Genomic DNA, 27,302 nt, shown 5'->3' on the forward strand with positions numbered 1-27,302 from the left:
AGATTAACTACATTTGAGTTTTGCTGTTACTTGTCAAGGCCATCTGATAAAATGTGAGGTTCCTTGGAAACATCATGTGTTTCCAATTTATGCTAAAGTGAGATTATAATTGTGAGATATTTATCTAGCTGAGTTGAGACTTGTTCAAGGTCAGGGAGTTAATATTCACGTGACTTCCCAAAGAACTTTCGTCCACCTTGAATACTTTTTTTTTCTTTTTAAACGGGCTTTGAACACCTTGTTTAAGAAGCTATTTTCACTGTATTTTTGTCATAACAAAGTAAGTACTTTGAGAACAGAACTGTTCTCTTGCAGTTTGTACATTGTAACCTTAAAAAGAACCTGTTAAAAAGAGACCAGAGAGGTGTCACTGATGCTGAAAGATATCCTCAATACTCCGTGTTTGTCCTTATGTGCATGGATGGATCCCTGAAAGACACAAAAGACCTACAAAGAAAACTGATAAAAAAGTACAAAAACAACTACAAAGTGACACGAAACCACTACAAAGCGACACGAAACAACTAGAAAGTGAAACAAAACCACTACAAAAAGACACAACACAACTACAAAGTGAAACAAAACCACAACATATACGCACAAAACAAATGCAAAGTTACAGAAGAAAATTAAAAATGGCAACAAAAAGAGGCCAGACAAGCCGTCTGCGGGTTTCTCCTCCATAGGACATGTGGGGGCCTGTTGCCTGTCTGTGCCCAGGGGCCCATCGTCTAATAACCCACACACGTTCATGTGTATGACACCCACACATTGACTTTCTCTTTTCAACACACAGACACACATAGCGCTGACCATCTAACTGCCTTCTTTGTCCACTTCCACCCACAGACCGCAGTCGGCTGGTCACCAAACACACGGGGTGACCAGGACGCTGCTGGTGGTCAGACCGCAGTGACAACACACACACTGCTACTCCAACAGGTTCATTGTTGTGTGTTGTGTATCCATGTTGTTGCTCAGTGAGAATGACAGTGCACCTGTGTGTTAAAGATGTCATTTATATCGAAAAGAAAGATTTTGCAGCAGAAAAACACTATTTGGATGTTGTCAGATTTACAGGAACAAAACCACTTTACTAGCAATATCCCAGGCTTTATTTCAATTAATCTGCATTTGCATCACACCTTTCTCCTCTTACTAGGAGGAAGAACAATTTAGACCAAAAATGAGGGGCTGTAATTTGGTTCTAAATGGATACTAGAAATTATCATCACATACCATTTACTAAAAAATATCCCCAAACTACATATGAGGGCAAAATCGATTACATTAGAACATTAGACTAATAAAGATTGTTAGCACACTTAAATCCGCTAAATAAACATGACACTTTTCTTTCTTGTGCATGATGTGGTTTCATCTATGAGTGCAGAAGCCAATGGTTTTCCCAGCAGATGCACAGGGAGCCAGTTCAGCAGCAGGTAAAACACTGGCTGATACCACTTGGGTAAAGAGCTTAGGAAAAAAGAAGAAGAAAAGAAGCAAAAAGTGTCTCATTAAGCCACATCGCTTTCCCCCTGAAGTCAACCACCGCGGCTTTCAACGCCAGCGCGCCACATTCTGAAACCCTTTGCGGTATTTTACATGCCTTGATTGTCTTTCACAAATAAACTAAGTGACTCTTAGTGGACAATACTTTAGTAGTACTTCCAATGCACAGGAGCTGTTAAAGAAAATTACTTTTTTGAAGTCTTTGTAAAATACAGCGAGCGGTTGAAAGTGTGTCTGTGGAATCTTATTGAACGAAATGAGCAGAGACGGCTTTGTCTCCCTTAGTCTTGTCTCCAGGGGGCCATTATTCTGTAACCCTGTGCCCCACAATTACCAGCTCCTAAATTACGATGATCACTCTGAGATCTAATATCCGGGTGCAAGAACTCATCTCGAATAATTGTCTCTCGGTTCTCGGTTTCTCGCATTGGGAATTTGCGCTTGTTTGTGCTGCAGCTGTGTCAGCGGCCTGGTGACAATACTGTGAATGCGTAATATTGCGGACAGCTTGCATAATGCTTATTGGAGCTGTGACTGCTGCTGAGTGTCCAGCATGTGACCACTTCCTGCCAGACGTCCACATGTTGGCGCCCCCATGGAGGTCAGCGTTTTCCTCTACACCGGTTTCCTCTTTCTGAGACTATTATTTGACCTGTTCATGGAATTACAAATTACCCCGAGCCGGCACCGGAAGGTCCGAGGGCCTGTTGTGTCCCATGCGTCTCCGCAAATGACTCAAGGCAGTGAATGAGAGTGAGCTGGCTAGTTGTCATGTCTGGATAATCTCTCACGTCTTGGACATTCCAAAACACACACATACATTACAGGTCATTTAGCAGACGCTTTTTTTTATCCAAAGCGACTTACATTACACTTTAAACTCGTGGCTTTTTCACATTTTTGCCCAGGGAGCAATTAGGGGTTAGGTGTCTTGCTCAGGGACACTTCGACATGGAACATTGGGCAGCCTGGAATCGAACCACCAACCTTGTGCTTCCCAGCAGACCTTCTCTAACCCCTGCGCCACGACAACCACATGCACAACTTCTTTGCCACAAAATAACAAAGCGGGTTTGCTGGATTGACGTTGGAGCTCAGCTTTGGATCCAGACCGGGGAAACACAAAGACCCTCTGTCTGTCTTTGTGTTTCTGTTTGTGTGTTTATTGGTGTGTGGTTGTGTGTGTGTGTGTGTGTGTGTGTGTGTGTATAGAGGGGGTGGGGGTTGTGATCCTCTAAATCCTGCCTCACAAATGTGCTCTCCGTGTCGATCAATGGCTGCTCCTTTCAGGTGTCATCATTAACGCGCTTTGTCTGTTTTTAGATCACAAATGTTTGGAGAAATTGTGATTGTGTGGTTAAAGAACGACTGTCAGCTTTACCTAAAAAAAGAACATTCCCAGTGTGGAAATAAACTACTGAAGTTTAAATTCCTGCATTTCAACTTTTACTAGTACTCATTATGCAGAAAGAAATATGCTATTATATACAGTACCAGTCAAAGGTTTGGACACAACTTAAACAAAGTCTTGTATTAATCAAAACTAATACATCATAATTAATTTATTGATAATGCTATGTATTATTAATAAGTAACAGCAAAGTAGCCAGTAAAAAAAGAATCAACTAAATGTGTTGGAGTAAAGAGAACAACATTTGGAGTTTTGCAGGTAAGAGTGTGCTTCCATGAAGCCTTGGATGTAATAATGGATTGAACGGCGCTCCTTCAGGTTATAGGACTCTTCTGAAGGGAATTGGAAGCACCAGATCCTGCAGGCACCACTTTTCAGTTTAGCAAGCAACGCGGTTTTCTTTTTTAATTTAATTTAAAAGAAAATCTACTGTAACTTCAGGTTGTAATGCAACAAATTGGGAAAAACCCCAAGACCACACATGTATACTTGCTTGTAGCTGGTGGAGATGAGGTTGGTGAAGAGGTTTGACCATTCGACTGTATGCTGATGTTAGACACACTTTTCCTATTCTCGTTCATCTTTTTCTGCCCAACGTGTTTCAGACTGCACACTCATCAACTATCTGCTCTGGTTTGTCCCGACATTTCTCTTTAAATAGCTGACCACATTGTGGCGAGCGGCAGAATCCCGGTGCGGTTCCTCCTGTTGAACTCTGTGGCCCCGACATCATTGTGCTAAGTTTGCAGCTGGCATGTGATGCCATGGCTCACGGCCCCCATTAGCTCATTTACTGTCAACAAGACCGTTGAGCACACCGGCGCCGATTGTGTGCCAATCCAGAGCTCAGTGCATTTTTGCATTTGGGAGTTGGTTGCAATGTTGAATTAAAGTGACCGACATCCTTACAGTCCACCTGGCCGCTTGTGCGTCCTAAATCAAGACTAAATTGGCGTAATTGCATCCATCATGTGGACCGACTCACTGCAGTGATAAAGAGAGATGCTTGTGCTTCTCCCAAATCACATTACAGCTGGAACTTGTTATCCACTCGGATTCTTCGTACACAGATCACGTCCTGCTGATTTAAGTGTTTATTGTTCTGAAGGAAGCACTAGAACAGTACTTGCAGGAGACAAGGAGACGCGATTAGGATAATTAATCTCGTTCTAATTGTTCTTCTCACGCAGCGCATCGTTTGTTAAGGCAGAAGAAAGTCACCCAAGCACGACCATAACCACACACGCGATTCCTTTCAAATGCTTTAAACTGGTTTATTAAAAATACGGTATAAATAAATATGACACATCTGTTACATAGTAGGTTGAATCATTCCGATGAGACTGGAACACACTTGACATTTCTCTTCAGTACAAAATTCCTCAACATGGATTACAGGTTTTTCTCATCTCTCAAAACTCACCAGAACAGTACTTTTCTTTTACAGTAGATTCATCATTACAGTGTCAAACCACCAAGAACTACAGTAGAAACAATTCATGTAAATACCAGCAATCATTTCAGTCAAAGAAACTGTCAGGTTCTTTTCATTTTGTCCATTATGTCTACTTACCAGTCAGTATTGATCAAAGACACTCCTTGTGATTGCATGTTTTAGGGTTAGTTGATCTCCTTAAGGAGGTATGGGGACAACTTTAAGGGCAATCTGTGAATGGAAAACATTAATACCTGCTACAGGGATTTGATCACAGGGGGGAAGGTGGGTACAATAGTCATCAGGATCAGTGCCTTGATTTTTTTTACTAAGCTCTTCTTGAAAATATAATACTTGGCATAGTAAAATAATAAGACAAAACAGTGCTATTATTTTAATCTGTGTTAATTGATCAGGCCTATAAATACTTTTCCCCCTGTTTTTATAGTGGTAAAAAAAACAGCCTTCTCAAAATCCTGTTTAAATATACAGCCATGCTGGGATAATATTCAATGCTCCGGTGTTAAACAAAGACTTCAATTGTTGACGATACATGCAATCCTCTTAAAAGGTAACATGAAGTAACCGACCGTTAACAAAATACCTGAGTTACAAAAAGTTTATATTCTATAATATATAACAGAACAACGGTATAAAATCTGCACAATCAATTGAAATGCTCAGACTATATTTGTGCCAGTGTCAGTCGTAGTAATTCACAGTTTCAATCGGTTGTTAGCAGGAGCCTCCGCTGCAACGATCTTAACGCACAGTGGAAGACTTCAACGTGCATGAGGACCAGATAACAAGAGGGAGAGATTAAACATGCGTCAGGCACCAAACACAGGTTAGGATTTACCACAATACCGCTTTGTAAATGCTCAAGGGAACAACAGCAGTCCCACCAAACTCCACCGAGGTTTGGAACGATTGAGCGCATCACAGAAAACCAAAAGCTGTGCACATGCTGAATAACGTACTATGGTGGTTAAAGCGTTAAGCATTAAAGCTGCATCAGTGAATTATCAACAAATATGGGGCAGAAAAACATAGAAGCAAGCCAACACAGCATTGGTGTACAGTGTTAATTATACGGTTTAAAAGTTTATAGCGATCAATGGGCCCGTTATTCATCCAGCAGACCGAGCTGCGTTTGTGGCCACTCATAGCTCCGGTTTTGCCCTTTCAAACTCTGGACAAGAAATCTTGGTCCTTTGTTTGCTCAATGATTATTGATTCCCACTGGGTGCGGCAACAAAAAAAAAAAAAGAAAACGGAGAGCTAAATGAGCCCAAACAAATAAATAAAGCTGCAGATGGGGAATGGATAATATGTATATTACACTCCAGTAGTAATTAAAAAAATTGATTAATGTAGTTTTCAGTTAGGTAGTCATATTTGAATTTGAGGAAGCTCATACCCAGTACTGGTTTGTCTGCAGCGTGGGCGTGGCGGTCCTAATGATTTGGGAAGACGGCGAGGGGGAACCATTCCTCCAAGTACTTATGTGCATGTTTGAATCAATGGTGTCATAAATTGAGGCCTGATTCTGAGACAGTAGCCTATCAAGAACAGGACTCCCTGGGCAGCTGGGGTTCAACGGGGTGACAGTCACAGTGGGAACTGTTGTGCACCTCTGGGGTTGACCTTGGTAGGACGGACCGCTTGCGAAACCAGCGGGCGGTGGCTCCTTTGGTTCGGTGGCGTTCTGCTTACTTTGTCTGTGGTGTCGCAGAAAGACAACCAACACTACAAAGATTATTATAAGAAGAAGCAAGGCCAGCAGGGGCAAGATAACCAGGAGTGGACTGGTGGTTTTCTGAGGGTAGGACTCTACGCGTACCGGTGTGTTTCTAAAGGGAAAGTCCTCCGTTCCACGTGTTGGTTTGCCAAGAGTTGTGCTGAAAACGCTAGTTCGGTTGGAGCTCCCCCAGCGGTTGCGTGCCTTGAACTTCTGCTGGTTTTTGCTTGGTTGCTGGGTGGAGAAGAAACCCGTGGACAGGACTGGCAAAGCACTTCCGCTTCTGGAGGTCTGGACGGGGGTATGAGAAGATGATGAGGTTGGGACAGGGCTCTTCGGTGTAGGAACAAGGCCTCGGTCATATGGCACCACTTTGAAGTGGAACTCTCCTTTAGCAGGTTGGATGTTCTGAGCTTTCAGTACAAACGCCAGTGAGTCGTTCAGCTCTTGAACTCCGGTCATGTTGGCATTCAAATCCAAGGCTACCCTCTCCTGCATCAGGTCCTGAAAGGTGAAAGTCTCAACTGCTACATTCTTCCTGGACATTTTAGGTTTTGTCCAAACAACCCTCCCATACTTTGGCTGGGAGATCATCTCAAATACAGGGTCACTATCACTAATATTGGCCAAGTCGGATGCATTAAGGAAGCTAGTGTTGAGTTTGACAGCAATCCCATTGGGAATCCTCAAACCTTTCCCAACCTGGATCAAAGGTCTGACGGTTATGTTAAATATTTGGCCGCTCACACTTGCTTCTGAAGTGAAGGCAGTGAACTCAAAGCTGTCCTCCGCAGAGGTAAGGGAGATCATGTGGTAGGACAGCCTTCCAGCGCATAGATCCTCCTGTTCGAACTCTGTAGCCTCTTGGTTGTCCTTCAAAAGTTTGCCAAAGTTAGGAGGCCTTGTAATCTGGTAGCGAATGGTGATATTTTTCCCGTTGGTCTCAGCAGCAAGGTTGTCTTGTGTAAGGGACACTGACGTCTTGCCTTGCAAAAGTGACAATTTAGTGTAGTTGACCAGAGAAATGGTGATTTCGGTAACTTCTAGGTTGAAGAGTTTATATAATGGTTTATGATGGCCATCCGTGACACTGAAGTAGAACACCCCAGAGACAGAGCTTCCATCATGGATGAAATAGACGCTTCCGTTATTGATTTGGGCTTGGGTGAAGGCCACTATTGACTCATCCAAACTTCCCTCAAGGGCTAAGTAACCATTGTTTGGCTTGCTAATCACAGAGAACTTGATATCCTCAGGAGGGTTGTCCAAGTCTTCGACTTTGAGGTTCTCCGGCCCGAGGGCTACTGTATCCCCTTGCACCACCCCCAGACTTGGTGATTTGGTTTTTAGCAAAGGCATCTGATCATTCACAGGCGTGATTGTGATGTTGAAACGCTCCTCAACTACATCGATGACATCCTGGGGGCGTTGGGCCGTCTTGCCTCTAGGATTTAGCCATGCACTGAATGAGAAGGAATCACAAGTTGTCTCTGAGTTGTCATGCTTGTAGGTGATGCCATACTTGTTCACGATGAACTGGGAGAAGTTGGGTTTCTCCTTGGTGAGGTTTCTCTCCCCGACCACTATGACACCGTGCTGAGGCAGAGAGGTCACCTGGAACCAAACCTCATGGGAGCTCCGCTGAGGCATCGGCAGCTTCGACATCAGGTTAGTGGCATCAAGCTTGGATTCGTCAATGATGACGCTCTCCCCTTCCGTTACTTCAGCACCTAGCAGCAAGTAAGCATTCCATCAATCATCAACGACAAAAAAAGTGAAGGGTTTGTAACAGTGTAATATGGTAGGGTCCGTAAGGTCGGGTGACCAATGAGGCCGTCTGTACTTACCCCCTACTTCTGGCGCACTTCTGACGCACTTCAATTTTATATCAAATATACAAGTTATGAGACTGCATCTTGCATAATGGTGAGTCTATTTGGGTCAAATCAATCCACACATACAAACAGCCAATGTCCACTAAGGCCACTGTGATTCAAAGACGGGGGGTTTAGCCCCATTGGGACGAGCAATTCCCACTAATTTTTCAATGCTGAGGCAATAATGAAAGAGCTTTTATTGCACTATTTGGAGGTGTTGAAGCGGGACATCTTAATGAGGACAGATTTGGGGTCCCGGATATGTTGACAGTAATTTTGGTAAACCTTTAATCAATGTTGAACAGTATTTAGCTCAAACGATAAGGAGCCAACCTTTATTTTAACACTGTTAAATCACCTGAAAACATTACATTACACCATCATTTTTAGAAATATTTTTACCAGACCATGGGTGTCAAACTCACCGCCGGGGGTCCAGTGTGGCTGCCGGATAACTTTTCTGAAATTGCATTTCTCTAAAAGTAGCTGCTATTCCTAATCTGTCCACTGGGGGTCGCACTCTGTGAGTGAGCGCATGTGTTGGACCAGGGGGCCTGGCTGACTCTAATCGGTGCCAGGCCAGGAATGTGTAAAATAACTTGCTGTGACAGTTCCCTCGCTTTGGGCAGACAAGATCCTCGTTGTTTTATTTCATATTGATTTGTTTTGCGAAATATCTCATAAAAAATCCCATAAAATCTAGAAATATGTGCTTGTAGAAGAATTCATTTACCTCTTGAGCTATTAGACTTTTAGTTTGGAGTGAAACCTCTCAACAATTGGATGGATAAAAATTGATAACCATCTTGTTCTGTTCCTCAACATGAATTTAATAAAGACCCATTGTCCCTTCACAAGTCAAAGTGTCTCTGCGACCAAGTAGTTATCAGTAAGGAAACGCTACGCTCTTTAATCTTGTTCATACCAGTGTTTGCAAGCAGGACTGTGTTGCGTTCAGGTCCAGTATTCTCATAGGAAACGTTGATTCTGAAGGTCTGGCTGTCCAGAGAAGAAGGCGCTGACATCACAGAGAAGGTCATGGAGTCCATTGCTTCCCAACCCACAGAGTCGATGGGGGTTTGAACGTACACAACTTCTTTCCTGTCCACCTGAGGAAGAAAAACAACAAGAGGAAACCTCAGCGGGAACAGCCGCCCCAAAGTAAATTCATGAACAAATTGCGAAAGTGAACCGACGGTTTAATCAAGTGCATAAACAGCTCACTGGTCTAAATAATTACTCACCACTGCATAGGATGCAGAATTTTTATTTATCAACCGTGGAAGTCTGGCCCCTTTCCAGATGAACGGATGGATGATAAACTGGTTACCATCCATTGTTTAAGTATTAAATCTCACTCACCATGTCTTGTGTGAAAGAGGAGATGTCCACCATTGAATTGTCTGGCTGCCTCATCACCAGGCGCCCCAGTTTAGGATGCCGGATCACACTGAACGTGATGACGCGGTTGGAGGTGTTGCTGAGGTCGTTGGTCACTGCCTGTAAGCTGTCGTTAGTGATGGGAGCCGAAGAGCCTGGAAGAGAGCGGTGAAATGGAATCACGGCCGTGACGGGTGGAGGTGCTCGTGTTATCGCTCATGAAACCACAGGAACTGTCAGGAGCTTTCTTTTAGTTGGATGTTCAGTTTAGCCGTGCACTACATGTTTCAAGCCTTTCTCACTCCGGAGGCGTTTCCCATCACTAAATGATGAAAAACAAGCACAGCAGCGGGCCGACAACAGTCCTTTGATGTGTAGGATTAAAGCTGCAGACTTCACAGGCTTCCTTTTATTTATTTTTTTTGCAGCGCTGTCCGACCGCAGTGCGGGTTGTTATATAAAAATCCAAACAAGAAGTGAAAAGTGGATGAGCTCGTGGCAGGCGCAGAATGCTTCCAATTGGGAGAAACCTAAAGGGAGACTTGTCCCATGCGCTCGACGGCGGGGAATGATCTCGTCTCTCTCTCCGATGAATCACACATCGGAGTCTGCTGATTAAATGATGGAGGGCAACGAGGGAGGGAGAAGAGGGGTCAAAGCACAAAGAGATTCCTTCCTCACATGTTGTGAGCGCCCCCACGGTACTTATTAGTCTCTCGGTTCCCTCTGAGAGGAGGAGGCAGGACACGCTTTCTTCTCTTTCTACAATGAAAACCTCCGTGGCTCTAAATCACAGCAGGTTAAACAACACAACAAACCGGGAGAACCTTTTTCCACACCTCGGGTGAGTTGATTACTTGATGCCTGGGAGATGAGAGACTACCACAATGTTTTTGAGATAAGTGCGATGGCGATAAAGCTATGAAATTAGAAGGACCACAATCATTAGAAGACATGTCCCCCCCTCACTTTCCAAAAGGACTCAGGACTCTCAAGACTTTACCTCTCAGGCTACATCTACAGTCTCCACTTAAGGGACAGCTCACCCCAAAATATAAAGCTCATATGGTTCCTCTTACCTGTAGAGCTAGTTATCAGAGATTGTTAGCCAGACTCTTCGGGTCAGAGTAGAGGAGCTATGGAGAAATCGCCCTCTCCCAAATAGCAGTTGTATGTGGGGGCTAAGGTTAAAGAAAAGAGTGCCTCAATGAAGCTGCTCACAAGGTCTGTGGATCATCTCGAATGGATAAAACCATGACAACGAGACAATGCTGGTGATTGTTTGTTGGACGGATCATTTTGAGTGCTATGCGGTCTCATTGTGCTGAAGAACTTCAGGTAAGCTGCTGGCTCTGAAGAGGCATGTGCAGCCATTGAGGGGGGGGTAAAGGGGAGGATCCGTGCACACTCTGTCCCGAGGTTTATAGACACCGTAGTCGGGCCGGTCAAAGGTCATACGATACGGAGAGCGGACGAGGGGACAACCGCGGGAAATCAAGCTTATAGGTATCATTTGTACAAAATATGTTGCTTCAGTTCATTTCCAGCAGGCGGCTGTAAAGTAAGAACACACCAGCACATTTGTTGGCGTTGTTTGACAATAGTTAAGCTGTAGAACAATTCTCTTATGCCAAGGCTCTACCCGGGGGAGATTTACCTGGGAACACCTTGAGCGGACGGTTTTTCTCTAGACTAAGCACTAAGGCTCTGGCGGTGATGCTGAAGATCTGCCTGGGAGAGAAGTTCAGCCCATCGTTGGCTTGGAAGCTGAATCCTCCAGACATGGCACCTGGAAATGTAATCAAGCAACAACAGGAAGAATAATGATCAAAATCTGCCGAGAGGACTCGGAGGGAACTCTGTTGGATTCTGTCTTTTGCAGAAGATGAACTGCAAGTTATTTTTGTAATCACACTGTTTAATAAGAGGCTACTGGCTCAGGAAAAATGTACATAACAAGGAATAAACAGCCAATCAAAGTAGAGTACGCCAGTGTGTGTGTGTGTGAGAATGAATGAATGTGTGGGGTAAAGAAAACATTGTTCTTTAAACACGCCATCATTTCTACCTTTCCTGTTGGTACAAGAACTGGCAAAGAAAAAACAGAGGAATCAGAACAGTAAGGCCCATGAAGGCTGTCCAAAGAGATTTAGTGGGCAATAAAAGGAAAGTGGAGGACTCAAGGAGATAGCGACTCAAACATTTGGGGGATAGTAAACAGCTTCCTCTAGTGGACGCAAAAGGAACGACGACAACAAGACATCCAGAATCTGTTCAGTCGAACTGGATTAAATCCACAGAGGATGAAGAGACGCTCATCAGCAATTCTTTACAGGTTATACTGTATGATTGATTAAAGTTCATGTCTTTTGCTAATAAAAATGCATGGAACAGTACGGCTGCATCAAAGGAGGGACACCCAAAATAAAGAATATCTGCGTCCTCTGACCTGTCTACATTGTTTTGGAGTGAGTTGCTTTGTGTTCTTCTTCTTTCAGATGTGATGGAACTTCACGTCATTTGGTGTTTTGAGCACCCGGCCAAATACTTCCATCATATTTGAGAGGTAACTAGACAACTCCCACCAAGACCATCTAGACCAGCGGTTCCCAAACGTGAGATGGAACGTCGAAGGTGCGAGTCACATCGGTTCTGCGTGACTTAATTTTTATTTCGTAAGTGCAAACATAATGTAGTGCTTTATCTTTACAACTTGCAATTGTATTCATAGTTTTTGTAGTTTATTATGGGAGGGTGGGGGGGGGGGCTCTCCACCCTTCTTGTTTCACCTCTGTGGGGTTTTTTTTATGCAGATGTGTTGAAAATAAGAACAGATTTGACCTTTGTGGACAAACAGCAGCTGCCCCTGGTCTACATGCTGCTGGGTGAAGTTGAGCACCGCCCTCATGGGGTCAGTCTTCAGGGCCAGGTATCCGTTGCTGGGCGGGGTCACCATGAAGTGCAGCTCCGCTGGGGGTGTGTCCATGTCCTGCGCCCTCAGATCCTCTGGCCTGATCTCCGTCATCGAGGACACCCACACCTGGATGGACACAACAGGTCCCATCTGTTATTTTTGTGACGACATGAACCTCCAGGAACGTGGGGGCAGGGTTAGACACGGCTCACAACGCAGAGGGGTAACAGGCTTTGACAGCCAAATGCCAGTTTGACATTTATTTTGAGAGACGGAAGGCAATGCTTACGTTTTGTTACACAATGAGGCAAATTACTTGGTATATATGTGCTTTTTTTAACACTGTGGATGCCAGTCTTCCATCACCCTTCATTCAAAAGTATCAGGCTGTCTGTATTTCTCTTTTCCTGCTTGGATGTGTCATAATTGACTAAAAGACACAAGCAGGTGTTCCTTCCATTCATCGTAGACAATGGACCCGGGATTCTGAGGTGCAGCCCGAGGCCATTTCACGTCATGTTTTTCTCCATCTCTCGCTCTCCGTCACTTCTCCCTTCATCATCCACTCTGCACCAAGGAACACTGCCATGAAAGCCATCCCCGAACGGGAGGCACCTTAACGAGACTGCCCCTGCTCCCATGGAGAAGGAAAAGCTCCAGGCTTTTCCAAAGGAACAGAGGAAGTCATTGACGCGCGGGGCGCAGAGCTACCAGACCGTGCAGACACTTGGCGACAAAAGGATGAGCCGCCCTACTCCGGGCCGGAGGAAACCGTTACGCAACGCCGTCCCTCGCGCAGGTTGGGACTCCACAGCGGAAGCACGGCTTCTCAGATGTGATCAGCCGAAGAGGCTTTTTTCTCTTGCACAGACACCAAAAAAACTTTTTTCACCAAAATAATTTGAATTTATCCCGGCATTTTGTTATTGTCAAACACACACACACACACACACACACACACACACACACACACACACACACACACACACACACACACACACACGACCAATATAAAGACATATAGTGGGAAGAGATGAATGCGTTGAGTTAGAGCAACCGTTATGAAATTAAAAAAATAAACATTTTGTGAGATTACATTAGGAGCTTTATAGAGCTTGACCACATCATAATGTGACTAAGAGGAAGCACAGAGAAATATTTTTTTTCTGCAGCTTTGCAGTCACTACGAGGGAAACCTTTCATATAAAGGTTCATACAAAGATGTTGATTATAGCATCTTTAAGGTTCAATTAAAGGGTATGGGTCCATATTAACGAGTGTTTTCTTATGTCCCAGGTAAATTGCTGACAGTTTGTTAGAGCAGTTTTAGGGGCTGAAGAGCGATGGAGCCATTTGCTGTGCCTTGATGTGATCACACTGAAATGTCGGTGTAAACCAACCACTGCTCTATGAAAGATGGTTAATGAGAGAAATATCAGTGATCACAGAAATGAGCCAGGCGGTGAAACGGATTTATCTCTAAACACCGTGTGACATGTGATACAAGTGTGAGACTTTACCTTCGAGAACCACTAAATATCAGGTGACACTGGGGTCAACATGGCCTGTAAATGACCTTAAAGAGGCCATAATTAGAGGCTGGGCTGTAACTGGCAGTGAGCTGGCCTCTCACCTGGCTGTAAGAACAGAAGCACATACGGTAAGTACTCTCAATGAGCACGCATAACCCCCCCCCCCCCCCCCCATCGGCCCCACGGCATATCGTCCTCCTACATGAGAAGACTTGCCACACGTGCGAGTGTGTGCTTGTGATCCAGCAGGAAATGACTGCACCTCTGATCATCTGTCGCTTACCAGGACGTCACAGCGGCATCAGTTCGGGCGGCAGCATCCGTGTGACCCACTAAATATAAAGAGGAGACACGCGAGATCAATTTGCTGGAGCCGGCCCTGGGGGGCTCGGGCAAGACGGAGGGTCTGCTGCCCATCAGGCTGCAGCTGTGCAGACTGAGTCTTTGATCCGCGTTCATTTGAGTCTCAACTGTTTGATCGTTTGCCTCATGGTTTGTGGAGGTGCTTTAAACGACTTGTGGTGGTGACCTACATTACCGCACAGACATGGCAGCAAAGAAGTATACTGTTGCAGACGGGGCCGGGGCGCCGCTCACGCCTTAAAGTGACTCCAAAATAAATCCACTTTAGTTTGACTGCAGGCCATATTAAGCGTATCATCTGTTTTACCTTGCAAACTAACAGCCCTTTCCACTGGGGAACTTGAGCGGTTATTCCATCTAGCGCAAGACTTCATTAAAAATAAATATTCTAAATATAGCACACTGTTAAACCAACACTGATGTGTTTTTTGAAGTGACTAAAATAGACTTTGCTGTCGACAGTTTCTCCGAGCTTTCCTGTAGCAAATACATTAACTATGGAGAAAAACCTGTTTTATTGCATTATATTTTACAGATTTATGTGAGAACACAATACCTTCTACGCCCACTTTCACCATGATATTTAAATAACGATAAATTCCCGCTCAGAAAACCACCACAGACCGCTGATGTGTCCCTTTGAAGGCATCCTCTCGATTGCATAGATGACACAACTAAATCATCACTTTTGTGCTGGGCTTTGCCTCCTTGCATTACTCCAGTTGTTAGTTGGTATTTCTCTGGACCGTGTTCGTTGTGTCTGTATCCTTTATCCTCCTCTTTGGCTAGAAAGTTTGTTGAGGATTCATATATTTCACACTAGATCATATTTTTCGTTTTATTCAGCATTTGGCGATCTTACGTAACGGGTAATGACAATCCCTGTGGCATAATTGATGAAGACAAACCTGATGAGTGCTTTTTAAATATAAACATCGAAGCTGTTAGAAAAGCAGCCCTTTAATAAATGATTAAGGAATGAATGAGTTACTCTGACAGTAAGAGGACCTCTCAATCTCTCAGTTTCAGGAGGTGCGGTGGCAGAGAGCCAAATGCAGACTTTTGATCTTACATCCAGTTAAATAACGATTATTAAATCAATCAGTAAGGATTTCTAGTGACAGATCGGCGGGAATTACAAGACGCCGCCTTTAAAAAAGAAATATCCACAGTTCTGCATAAAACCAACATTAACACTTCAAAGACAGGGAAGTTGTTTTTTTCTGCAGGATTCCAGAGGAATTTGAGGCATTTGGGGCAAAGCCGCACAGACAATAGAGACCTATTCTCTAGACCTCTCCCAAGTCAGGAAGTCAGCACATGGACACATGCAGCACAACCTCCATCTAATTTTTACCACTACTAAATAAATAACAATATTAGGAAACCAGCAGCGTTTCTCTGGATGGAGGTAGAGAAGAGAGACGTGAAGTACAGAAAACTGGGCTGAACTGAGGACGACGTGGTCGCAGTGTTTGCTATTTCCAGCTCATGCCATCATGCCACTCACACTCGCCACTCTCGTGGAATGGACTAAATGCGAGCGACATATTTTCAGCAGCAGGACCTTCTGTCTGGGTTCTGCCCGTGGGCTGTTTTCCATTTGATCTAAATCTTTTGCGTTCATGAGGAAACTTTGTATTCACTTCCAGTGAACCCGAACTACAGCAGCTGCTTCTTCATTTCACCTGCAGCCGATCCAGCAAAAAGGCCTGATAATTATTTTGAAAGCTCAACGCTTTGCTCCGTGCTGCATCTCAAACCCAGTTCCCCCACACCAACCAGCCAGCCAGCAGCAGCAAGATATGTGTGCCAGACGTGCTGGTTTAAATATAGAGCAGCCGTGCGGACTCACCCTGAGGACCCTGTTGGCTGTAATAACAGGAGGCTCGTCGTTGACAGCTGTAACCTGGATGTGCACCGTCTGCGGCGCGCTCTGCTTCCTCAGGCCCGTGTCATTGGCCGTCACGGTGAAGCAGTCGGCTGACGTTTCGCTGCTGTCGTGGATGTAGTAAAGGAACTCGTGCTCCACCTGATAAAAAAAAACCATGGTCATGATTAAAACGTGCAGGGATTACAGTTGCAGATGATATCTTATATCCCCATGGTATACATACATAAATATATACAGGAACCAAAGCACTGCTCTGTACAATCTTAGAAAGCAACTGGGGGCACAAACGTGACATAATAATAATCATAGCAAGATCCCGAGGCAGGGGAGGGAGAGATGCCCTTGATGCTATTTTCACTTGGTTTAATGTAGTTTAATAAATCAATTTTAGTTTCAAAACATTTCACATACTCAGACATTTAAAACATTGAATATATGGAAAACATGTAAAACATAAAAATGTAGTCAGATTAAAACCAATATTGCTAATTTTCAATCCAGCAATCAACTGCTGCTCAAATGCCAATATCTCACCTGCCTCCTGGTGAACGAGGTTATGGCGACACCAGGATGTCGCGAGTGCTCCACGTGGCCGTGCCGCGGGCGCTCAGTCAGACTATACAGGAAGTTGATTCCCGAAAAGTGCCGGTTGGTGACTTTGAGCACGTCCTGGGTCAGCGCCTTGGACGCGCCCTCGTTGAGCGTGAAATTGGAGACCTGAAGCGGGATGAGGCGTGGGATGATGTCGACAGACATCGTGATTCCGGCGACCTCAGTCACCCCGTTGGTGGCATCCAGGACGAACGTGTCGTTCACTCGCTCGGGTTCCGTTTGCACGTATTGGATGTTCCCGCTGTTGACGTCCTCTTGGGTAAACGTGTTGACAGGGGAGTGCTGGGTTCCGATGTAGCGCTCCTCCGCTTCGACGTAACGCCGGAGAAAGCCATGAGACGGGGCCACTTTGACTGTGAATGCAATCTCAGACGGCAGATTGTCCTCGTGAGTGACCTGCAGCGATCCAAGAACACACACTCACTGGTTAAAATTGAAATGCTCCGTGGACCACTACAGTTTAGCTTTGGTTTGGGTCTCAATGTGCCGTGTAATAAAGGCTGGTCAGCGTTCGGTTTTCAAAAGCTTTAAAAAGCAGTAAAGATGAGCATAGCGACGACTAGTTAAATAACAAAGTAATTTACTGTGGTAAATTATATAGCTCTTTAAAATATACATTGCATTGGCCTTCAGAATTGGCCATTATCTAATTGGAACCAAGATATATATGATCGATAACTCAGCTCGTCTGTTCTGCAACGCTCACCTCTAGTTTAGTCCCGCTGACCTTGACTGGTTTTCCCTCCTCCACCAGCAGGCTGTTGTGATGCAGCACAATGGGAGGCCTCTGATGACTTTCCAGGTAAACCTTCACGTTGATCCTCACCGCCAGCTGCTGACCTTTAGCGCTCACTGTTAGGTTGAAAGAGTCTGCGAGATGCCTGCTGTCGTTGTGCCGGTAGGAGACCAGTCCGTCCTTAAAGTCAGACTGCGAGAAGGACTCCACCTTTGTTTCATTGCGATATAGAGCCCCGTACTTGGGAGGCCCATCCAAAATGAACATGACTTCTTGGTCGTCTCTGATGTCCAAATTTGAAACAACGCTAAAGTTACTGGTGGAAAAGGTTACGGACCGGCCCTTCTGGACCAGCAGGCCAGTGTTGTTGCCAACCCTCAAGAACGGGTCGTGTGCGCTGATGTCTAAGAGGCTCGATACAAAATGCTGTCCGTCGGAGACAAAGAGAACAAACCTGCCCGTGCTCACCCCCTTGTGAATGAACAACACTCGCTTGTCTTCTAAATCCTTCTGGCGAAACTGAAAAAGGCGATGAGCGGTGTCGTTAACCAGCACTAGGTCTCCCATCGGGATGCCACGGCGAGTGTAAATCAACTGGCCATCGTCAAAATCAGAGTCTGCATCGTGATACCGCAAGTCCTCTATGGTGAGTATCTTTCGTCCATCCCTTACTACATGGAACACTTTATCAATAATACGTACGGGCTTTTGGTCATTGAATAGCCGAATAGTAATGTTGAACACTCCTTCTTTGGAGCCGATATCATCTAATGTGATCGAGGATTTGAACCCTTGACTGGTGGAGGCTATGAAAGTGAACTCGTCTTGTGTGGTTTCACTGTCATCATGGATGTACATTATCCGTTCCTCCAATACATCCTGGTTACTAAAGGTTAGGATGTTGTCGTAGCTAGCGTTAGAATTTGACTGGCTGATACGGGCCAGCTTCCCATGTTTGGGGGTGCTTATTATTGTGTAGTACATGTCCTTTGTGCTTAATGTCTCTGCAAACAGGTTGTCTTTCGTGATTAGTTTACTTCCTCCCTCCTGCACCGAGAGTCCGTCATTTCTCATAAACACACTGTTGACATCAGCTTTGATGGAAAACCGAAAGTCATAGTATTGGGACTGAGCGTGTTTGGAAACCAGCTGAAATTTGAACCTGTCACTTGTATCTTCATAAGGCCTGTCGACGAGGTCATAATGTACTTTTTTATCAGTCAAATCTTTTTGGCTAAAGGTTGAGTTCTTCCCCAAGACAGTCGCTTTGAGCAGGAGTTTCCCTTTCTTTGGTGTGGTGAGGACCCGGTAATGGATGTCTTCCTCTGAGAGGGCCACACCATCAACTGTGGCCAAAAGACACTCCGAGTCGAGTGTCGCTTTCCGAACTTTATCCATGTCAATCACAACATTCCTCACCAGGTGGTAATTTACCCACTTCACAGTGATCGAAAAGAGTATTTCAGTGGTTTCCCTTGCAGCCACAATAACTCTGCTCTTAAAGTAATCAGTGGCGTTGGTTGTCTGGATTTCTTGATAGGTACTGACGTACCTCAGGCGCTCTTTTTCGAGAAGCCTTTGGGAAAATGAGTCAGTAGGCCTCCATTCACCACTAGAGTGAAGTCTTTGGAGTTCTCCATACTGAGGGGCTTCAATGATATCGTATCGAATATCTACGACTTGTTTTACAGCATTGGTTTGCACAGCCAGCTGCTTTGAACCAAGGATAGCAGTCTCTCCTTGAATGATCTCAAGGCCTGTGTTGTTTGCTATCTTATACTCCAGCGCTACAGCCATGACCCTTAGGACAACAGTGTTGCTGACCTTTTCTCCATCGCTAACTCGAAGAACTATCCTTGAGTTTCGAACTCCTGCATGAGCATAGAACACCCTCAGTTCCTCTAGGTCTAAATATGAGAACGCTGTCACGGCCTCTCCTGGGTTGTTCTCAATTTCTAGATATCCTGCGTCAGCGTTGAGGTTTCCAAGCACAGAGAAAACAAGGTCGGTGTAGTTGCTGTCAATGTCAGTGGCTTTCAGGACATCAGTGGTGAGGCGTTTCTTCGAGTTCTCCAACAGGACAAAAAGATTTCCTTCAGGAAGACTCAATTCAGGTGCATCGTTGGTGGGGGTCACAGTAATATTGTAGCGGTACAATTTGTTGCTCCTCAGATAATCGGGAACTTTCTTTCTACTGCTGGAATACATTGAAAACATGAAGAAGTCATCCGGTTCCTCGGAGCCTCCATGGATGTACATCACTCGTCCGTGCCAAAGGTCCAACATGCTGAAGGTGTTCTCCTCTTGGTCCGGATCAACATCAAGTCTTATCTGACCATGAATTGGTTGCTCCCGAATCTGGAACATGATCTGGGACTGTCGAATGCCAAGCTTCTTGAAGTCCAGGACTACCTTGATGTGTTTGGCCTCGAGAGACGCCCGACTGCCCTCCTGGACCACAAGGTTTTTGAGTTGCACAAAATTTGAGCCGTACTTTCTGTCCAAACCTATTGCGAGGGTGGACATCTGGAGTGGCGGTGTTGGTGTTGGTGAGTGCAAGTAGTGTACAGGAGCACTTGTTGGACTCGAAGTGGTCGAGGGTTCTGTTTTTTTCTCCAGCTCACAACCAACTGAAATATCCTTGGAGACTACCGCGTTGGAGAGACCGGTTGTTACTCCATTGACTTCGATATTCTTCAAACATCCTTTAAAGGAACCTCCTCTGACACGCTTTCCAGACACGGAGGCAAGCCCCACCTTCCTGACTTCTGCTCTAGTGCCGTCATCGATACCTCCGACAAAAAGATAACCTCTAAGCTGAAGCCCCTTTGAACCAGAGCTAATGCTGCTTTTCACCATCTCTCCATCAACAGTGAGCTCCAGGCTTTTGGAAGTGAAATGTAACTTCATAGAATGCCATTTCCTGTCATTAATGAACGTGAGGGATCGAAGCTCGGTTTTGGTTCCACCTTTCCCAACAATGGCCACTGGCAACCCTTCCTGAATCTCCACAGCAACAAAGTCCCCTTCTCTGGCAGAAGTGTACAGGATAATTCCCTCTTTAGCCGAAGTATGCACGACACCCTCAAATGTCGCTTCGTGCTGGACGTTCCAGGTGGGAAGGGAAATGTAAGCCCTGGAGCTGAAGAAGCTGATAGGGTCTTCCTCTGTAGCAGAGAATTGGGGACTGCAGCCTAAAGACACCTCATGGACATTGAATCCGGTATATGGCCTCAGTGATGATAACAAGTCGTGTTCGTTGAAGACCACCTCATCCATGCATCCCCGGAAGCTGATCACGTCTCTGGGGAGGTAAAGTCTGTCCAGGCCTCCTGAACCTCCAACATAGAGCCATTCAAATATTTGGTGATTGTGATTGTAGCCGGCCATCTTTTTATCTGTGTGAGAGTTCTTGTCCACAGTCAGAGTGACAGTGCTCAGCACATGGTGGACCTCCACAGAGTGCCAAGCCAGGTCGTTAAGCTGGGTGCCTTTCTCTGACCGTAACACGACCTCTCCCGGTCCGAGGTCCAGTTTCAGCTAAGAGAAGAAATGAAATAACACAAGTACAAGTTACGCTATGAGACATGGATAAAAAGTTAATGGCACATTCTGATCTAAGAAGAAATTCCTTTTAAAATCTGTTTATAGATTGCTATTTTTGGTTATAATGGCACATTGTTTGAAGAAGAAATTCCTTTTAAAATCTGTTTATAGATGGCTATTTTTGGTTATATCCCACATTCAGACTGATTGCTGTCGAGCCGGCAATGTGCCTCTAGCCTACTGACTTGATCGCCTAACTCTTCCTCCTGCACTACCACATGTTGGTTGGTTTCATTTTGGTTTCTTGGTGACATCTTATAGCTATGTATTGGCGGCTTATTGTTAGGTTTGGTTGTGCCCAGAATATGATTTATAAGGATCTCGTTGATGCCTCCACATTGCTTGATGTTCTCAGTTTTCAATAAAATCCAAGGTATTGGATTTTATACCTTGATGGATCGCCAACTTGATGGATCGCCAACACATTTTTTAGACGTTCATGGTCGCCTTTAACATTAAGCTAAAAGCAGAGAACAATCTCCCATTGCCAACCCTAAGCTATTATGGCTTGAAAATACCTAAATGACTAATTGCAGACAATGTGACATCTGTAAAGGGAAACACGGGATTTAGACTTCTTAACTATGACATCATCGGTTGTTATAACAGTGCACTGTGTCTGCAGTTTAAAGCAGGAAGCCAACTATCATCTTCTTGCCTTCAGCGACCGCAGAGCATCATGTCACCATCTCAAACCAACGCTTGTCAGGGCTTGCGCCGGAGTCCCTGCTATTCATGCGTGGGTTTCCAGGGTGGGCTCTGTCTGTCTGACTCACGCGGAATGAGACCCCAAACCCGAGGAGGAGGAGGACTTGTGCAAGTGAACAAAACATTATTTGGTAATGTGCCTGTTTAATGAACGGGGACAGGCAGCTCATTCCTCGTGCTCACTGGAAAATGCAGCAAAGTTGTGATTCACTGTCGGTATCGCCAAAGAAGCTTTAGCCACATGGATTCCTTGGGTTTTGATGCACACATAATTGAATGCATATACACAATCCTTTGTTTTATTATGAGAGTGTCTGTTCATATAAAACAAAGCTTCCGACAGTACGTCTTTCCATCTATATGCTCACAGAATGCTGTCTTGAGGGGACAAATATATTTTACCCTCAAATCCACCCAGGTCCGGCTTGTGTTGTAGGATAAAAATAGTGCATCTGGCTGGGGGCGCACACACCAATCTTAAAACTTTTAACTGTGCCTGACGTCATGAAGGCTAATGAATATTGTGGCAATATTAGCATTATTTCGTACCCAAATTCATTGATTAAAATGTTCATAAAATATATTTGAAATTCAGAGGAATTATACAGGAGCATAGAGCTTCACTACTGTAAAAGGATTATAGCATGTAGCATTATTTAAAGAGAAGTAGGCCTGTCCATTACGTCACACCAGAAAGGATTAGCCAATTAATACATTTTTAATTTAATTTTTAAAAAAGGTGTTCTTTATTATGATTATAGTGTCAAAACCAAGTACATAGAATCAGTACGGATAAATCAAAAAGATTCTAACAGTGTTGGAAGAGGCGGTCTGGGGCACAGGGGTTGTCACAAATCCGCTGGAAAATATATACAGAACAGTCACACAAAGATCCCTCCATTCAGACACAGATCAAGATCAGCTGCCTTCATAATCCTCCACATTACACTGTGACAACTGACGAGTACTGATGAGTTAACCCTCAGCTGACATCGGCAGGCTTGTCTGCTTGCGTTACCGCGTTGAGACTGACGCCGACGCCGGCGATGGAGCCCCGCTTAAGGCGTTTATAGTGTGTGTGTGTGTGTGTGTGTGTGTGATCAAGTACAAAAGATGTGTGTGTGCTGCACGCCTGTGCATGTACCGGCGTGTGCACTTGTGTGTTCGGTCATGTGTGCTTGAACGTAGATGCTCATGTGCTGAGGGCCACGGATGTACCCACCTGCAGGCGACCGGCGTGCAGCTCCAGCAGGAAGTAGTGGGTCTGGCCGGCGGCCAGGAACAGCAGGCCGCCGGCGCTGGAGGTCCGGAAGCGAACGCGCAGCGTGTTCCGGTCGGACGACTCGGCCGCCTTGAGCTGCACAAAGCCGTCGCCGTAGAATGAAGCTGGCGAGAGGGGCATCGGAGGGAGGGGGATTTTATTTTTTTAAGACAAAGAGGAGAAAGAGGCAGCGCGTGTGCACGGCGTGGGGCTCACCGACTTTCGCAGCCTGACGAATCAATGCTTAACACTCAGAAAGTAAAGTAGCGGAGAATACAGCGAATTTACATTGTGCTTTTAAAATAACAAGCATGTGACATTTAGATGTAAAAGTCAGTGTCATTTATCCCCCAGGTTGTTCTTTAGAAGGGTGTTTTGTGTTTCATGTTTCATAGGCACACACACACACAAATTATAATTAGGCACACTGTGAAAGAATGCATGGAAGATCCTCTGCTGGGATCCACCTTTCTCGGTGGGCCGGCTGTGTTTGCGCCCGGATAATTTACACTCATCCAAGTATGACAGGAGTGCAATTATGAAGCGCTTTTACATGTAGAGTAACAAGCTCCTTTAAAAGATGAAACAAATCCTGACATCTGCTCGTCCCGTGGCTCTAAAGAGAAAGTTACTCGCCTACTGTCCAGATTTGTTTGAGAGGACGGAACTTTTATTTTATTATATTTTATATGGGTCTGACTTAAATGCCACAACAGAGGATGCAGACGAGGAGCTGTGAGGAAGTCGGACACGTTCGGGCCTGCCCTGTCCCAACAGGAACCTTCAACCTGAACATGAAAGGCCCTGACACATCGCGTTCCAGAACCAACCCAGCTGTTTGCCCTGACCTCCCCTACCATCCGTGCTGCCCGGCTCCCACGCATATTCAAGAAGGTTAACGGACGTGTCGGCCTCCTGCCGTTTGTAGTTTGTGACCCAGGGCAAGAACAGCACACTGCTAATGGAGCAGAGCTACAGCCCCCGGGGAGGCTGCCTGCAGTTAATGGGAGTTAATGCCTTGTTGTTACTCCGTTAATGCACTAATTGGCTCGACCGACTCCAATCTGAACGAACGGTGCAGCATGAATCCACTCAATTACAGCAGTAAAGCACGTAAATCCGCCCCTCAGCCATATCGATACACAAGGCAGTCAACAGGAGCGACTGCAGGAAGACAAAACACGATATAAATCAAGCTAAGCGTGCACTTACTTTCAAATATAGATTTGAATAGAAATATATGGCATTTGTATATTATTTATATAAATACATAGAGAGAGAGATATGGATAGATGTATATTGATATGACACACCGATTGGCAGAAGAGAGAGTGGTTTGTTTCCCCTCATCTCAAAATAATTGGCTGATTTTGCATGTTTTCTCGGCGTTCTTTGCATATCGACAGTTTACAAAATGAATTGTTGTATCTTTGAGACAAACAAATAGTTTTTTTTCCTCATCAGGAGATTTTTTGGCCAGTTTCAACATAGTAATAGTAATAGTAAAATACTATTAAATAGTCAAATACACCCCAATCGGCCTTTCTTCTCAGATACATTTGAAACTATACATTTTTACAAATTGCAATATGTTTGGTTTGGGTTTAATTTATCTCACCAGAGGAATCTTTTGGAGGATGCAACTAACTGTTATCAATTACTCTGACAATTCTTTCTTGATTTGACTATAGAATACCAGAAGTGTGGAAAGATCTCAATCTAAATCCCGACATGTTGTCTTGTTTTTTGGCTGACCAATGGACCAACAGACCAAAACCTAAAAAGACATTCAGATTATTATCAGACGGGACAAACAAACTCCATATTATCACAACTTAGAAACTGCAACCAGTGAATCAAATCAATAAATCAAATGTCCGGATTATTCATTTTCTTTCAATCGACTAATCCTGGCAGCCCCCGAATCTTGTCTCCCCTAATTTCATTTACAATCAAAAACAATATCATCCCAAGGCTGTAGCTGTCAATCAAACAGCTTGTTCTTTTGATTAAGATTCATTATGTTAATAATCAGAACTCAGTAGATTTCTAGTAACGACATGTTCTCCAGTCCACCTCACGTGGTCGCTCCATGAGCCAACTGTGGTGCTCATCAGTGCACTCAGGGTAGCACTGATTCACACATAGAAATCTTCCCCCGCTGAATAATCAAGCCAAGGCCACATGCAAAGTTTGGAATTGTTTTTTTTTCTTTTACCAAAGATTTCTCCTAAAAGTCAAAGGTTTGGACACAATTTCTCATTGAATTAGAAAATGAGTAAATGACATGATAATGTGTCCATACTTTTGACTGTTTCTGTATATATAACTATATATAGAATTTATATCTTGTTTTGTTCATTAGAGAAAATAATCTGGTATTTATTGGCCCACAGTCACAACGTCCAGCTCTGCACTGACCGTCCTTCCTCATAAATACATCATATTCATTCATCTAACTGCCTCGATCTTTTTCCTGAAAAAAAAAAAAAAGAACTCTGGCCAAGAGGAACCCAATGGTATTTGTTCCTTGACATTCACAGGGATGGACATGAATGCTCAATTGTATTTTGGTGGTTGTCGTGGTGACGTTAAAGCCATATGATAGAGTGTCATGTTTGGTTATAACAATTTACTGGATTCTTAAAAAGCCGGGAAAATATGGAAAGAAAATGTCACTGTTTATGTTGACAGAGTCTACTCACATGCTGAGACATGGACATTTTTAAGTGGTGGTGGTGGGGGGTTGGGGGGGGGGGGGGGTATGTAAATGAAAGAGCAGGTTGCACTACCAATAAACCATACAAACACATGAGAAGACACAGAACAAGGGCTGGGAGGTTGTTCTGTAATCGTCATTTCTGCACTGGCAGTTTCCCAGGTGACATTTCACGAACAAAGCCAGCGACCTTTTTAACCAAAACACCTGCTCGCGTTTAATTTGAGGGCTCAGACCAGCGCCTGTCACTGCCTGCGTGCTCGGGTTTTACACAACAGATCGGACTGAAGTGCCTCGCTGGGCTTTGTTGACTTGTCCTGCAGCTCTGGAATGCAGATACATTGTAATCCATTAACAAACGTTTCCAAACACTAAGGAATACCATTCTATATATATATATATATATATATATATATATATATATATATATATATATATATATATATGCATTGAGGTAAAACGATTGAAGGACATGGTAAATTATCCCCGAGGAGAGGAAGCAGAGCCTGGATGAAGATCCAGGATAAATAAAAATAAGAAAAATATATATTAAAATCTAAATAAGAATAAACCAGAGGCTAATGAATGCCACCATGGATGCAAACACGTTACATCGAAAGAAGTAACTCATGAAAAGCCCCCGCAACGCCTGTCCGATTCTTTGATTCCAATACGAGTGTGCAGTTGTCACAGTCATTGTTCCACCAGGCATCACACGTCACACTGCGAGGCCCCCTGTGATAAAGTGGGAGCATCTCATGGTCCAAGATAAAACACTGAGGTTACGAATCAAGCTGCCTGAAAAAAAAAAGAACAAATGACTATTTGCTGTTGTATAAATGAACCGTTGGTCACACTATTCACTATTTCATCAGTTGCGTTTTGGTTCACATTTTAAAGCCCTGTAAACCTGTCCAGTGACTGAAAACACGACCCAGTCTCCGGTTTTAGGAGGCACCGTGCTGATACACAAATAGTCTAGCGCGGCCCACACACGAAGGACATAATCACCGACGGCCATTAAAAAGCTGATCATCACTGACAGTACGTGGAACCCCGACCAGCTCAAGCAGCCTTCAGGGTCAAAGTATTTCCCCGGTAAACTGCAAACACCTGGGAGAAACTCTTCAAAGTTATCCAACGTGCTCATTTGTCAATGAGATTAACACGCGGGCACTGAAAGCACCATTTGTTTTCATTGAAGAAAGGAGGTCGGAAAAGTTGTTACCTCCCGACGCCAGCTCGAACAGGAGCGACCACCACAGCAGCGCGCGGAGCCACGATTCCCTGCTTTCCCCGCCGCGGTCCATCTTTGTTCTCCCGGTGGGAACACGAATGTTGCCGTACATGTAGGGTTACATTTGAGCAGACATGTTTGTCACTTCTTTAGCTGTGAAGCTCTGCCGCCTGAAGCGCACTGGACCGACGCGAGTCCTCGCAAAGCTCCGCCCCGCCCGCACGTGTGCGAGTTTCTTCTCAAATAAAGCGTGTTAAACTCAGCTTTCAAAATAAAAGCTAGAGAAATTGGTAGAACTACGAGTTTTTAATGAACCGTATTTAGATTTTACATATTAGATGCATGCTTGTGACATGCAGATATA

The 27,302-nt window shown here is 44.5% G+C and overlaps 1 protein-coding gene across 1 annotated transcript; it reads right to left on the reverse strand.

The window, feature by feature from the left end:
- Positions 1 to 4,184: 4,184 nt before the first annotated feature.
- On the reverse strand, positions 4,185 to 27,202 carry cspg4ba (chondroitin sulfate proteoglycan 4ba). Its single transcript, XM_040195917.2, has 10 exons — positions 26,930 to 27,202; positions 22,944 to 23,107; positions 17,378 to 20,947; positions 16,594 to 17,067; positions 16,021 to 16,197; positions 12,198 to 12,396; positions 11,014 to 11,145; positions 9,339 to 9,511; positions 8,902 to 9,085; positions 4,185 to 7,829 (listed from the first exon to the last, which is right to left on the reverse strand). Exons 1-10 carry the CDS (start codon positions 27,048 to 27,050, stop codon positions 5,773 to 5,775), a joined length of 7,251 nt encoding a protein of 2,416 aa, XP_040051851.2. The 5' UTR covers positions 27,051 to 27,202; the 3' UTR covers positions 4,185 to 5,772.
- Positions 27,203 to 27,302: the final 100 nt, after the last annotated feature.

Source organism: Gasterosteus aculeatus, chromosome 13 (genome assembly GCF_964276395.1).
Source record: "Gasterosteus aculeatus chromosome 13, fGasAcu3.hap1.1, whole genome shotgun sequence".
Taxonomy (NCBI): Eukaryota; Metazoa; Chordata; class Actinopteri; order Perciformes; family Gasterosteidae; genus Gasterosteus; species Gasterosteus aculeatus.

What these genes read in the sequence shown, in the direction of transcription:
- cspg4ba (XM_040195917.2), bottom strand. Translation starts at nt 27,050, where the DNA reads ATGTACGGCAACATTCGTGTTCCCACCGGGAGAACAAAGATGGACCGC. An exon ending in GTTCGAGCTGGCGTCGGGAG is followed by an intron (nt 23,108 to 26,929) that starts GTAACAACTTTT and finishes CCCTCTCGCCAG; the next exon opens with CTTCATTCTACGGCGACGGC. An exon ending in TCAGCGGGACTAAACTAGAG is followed by an intron (nt 17,068 to 17,377) that starts GTGAGCGTTGCA and finishes GGATCGCTGCAG; the next exon opens with GTCACTCACGAGGACAATCT.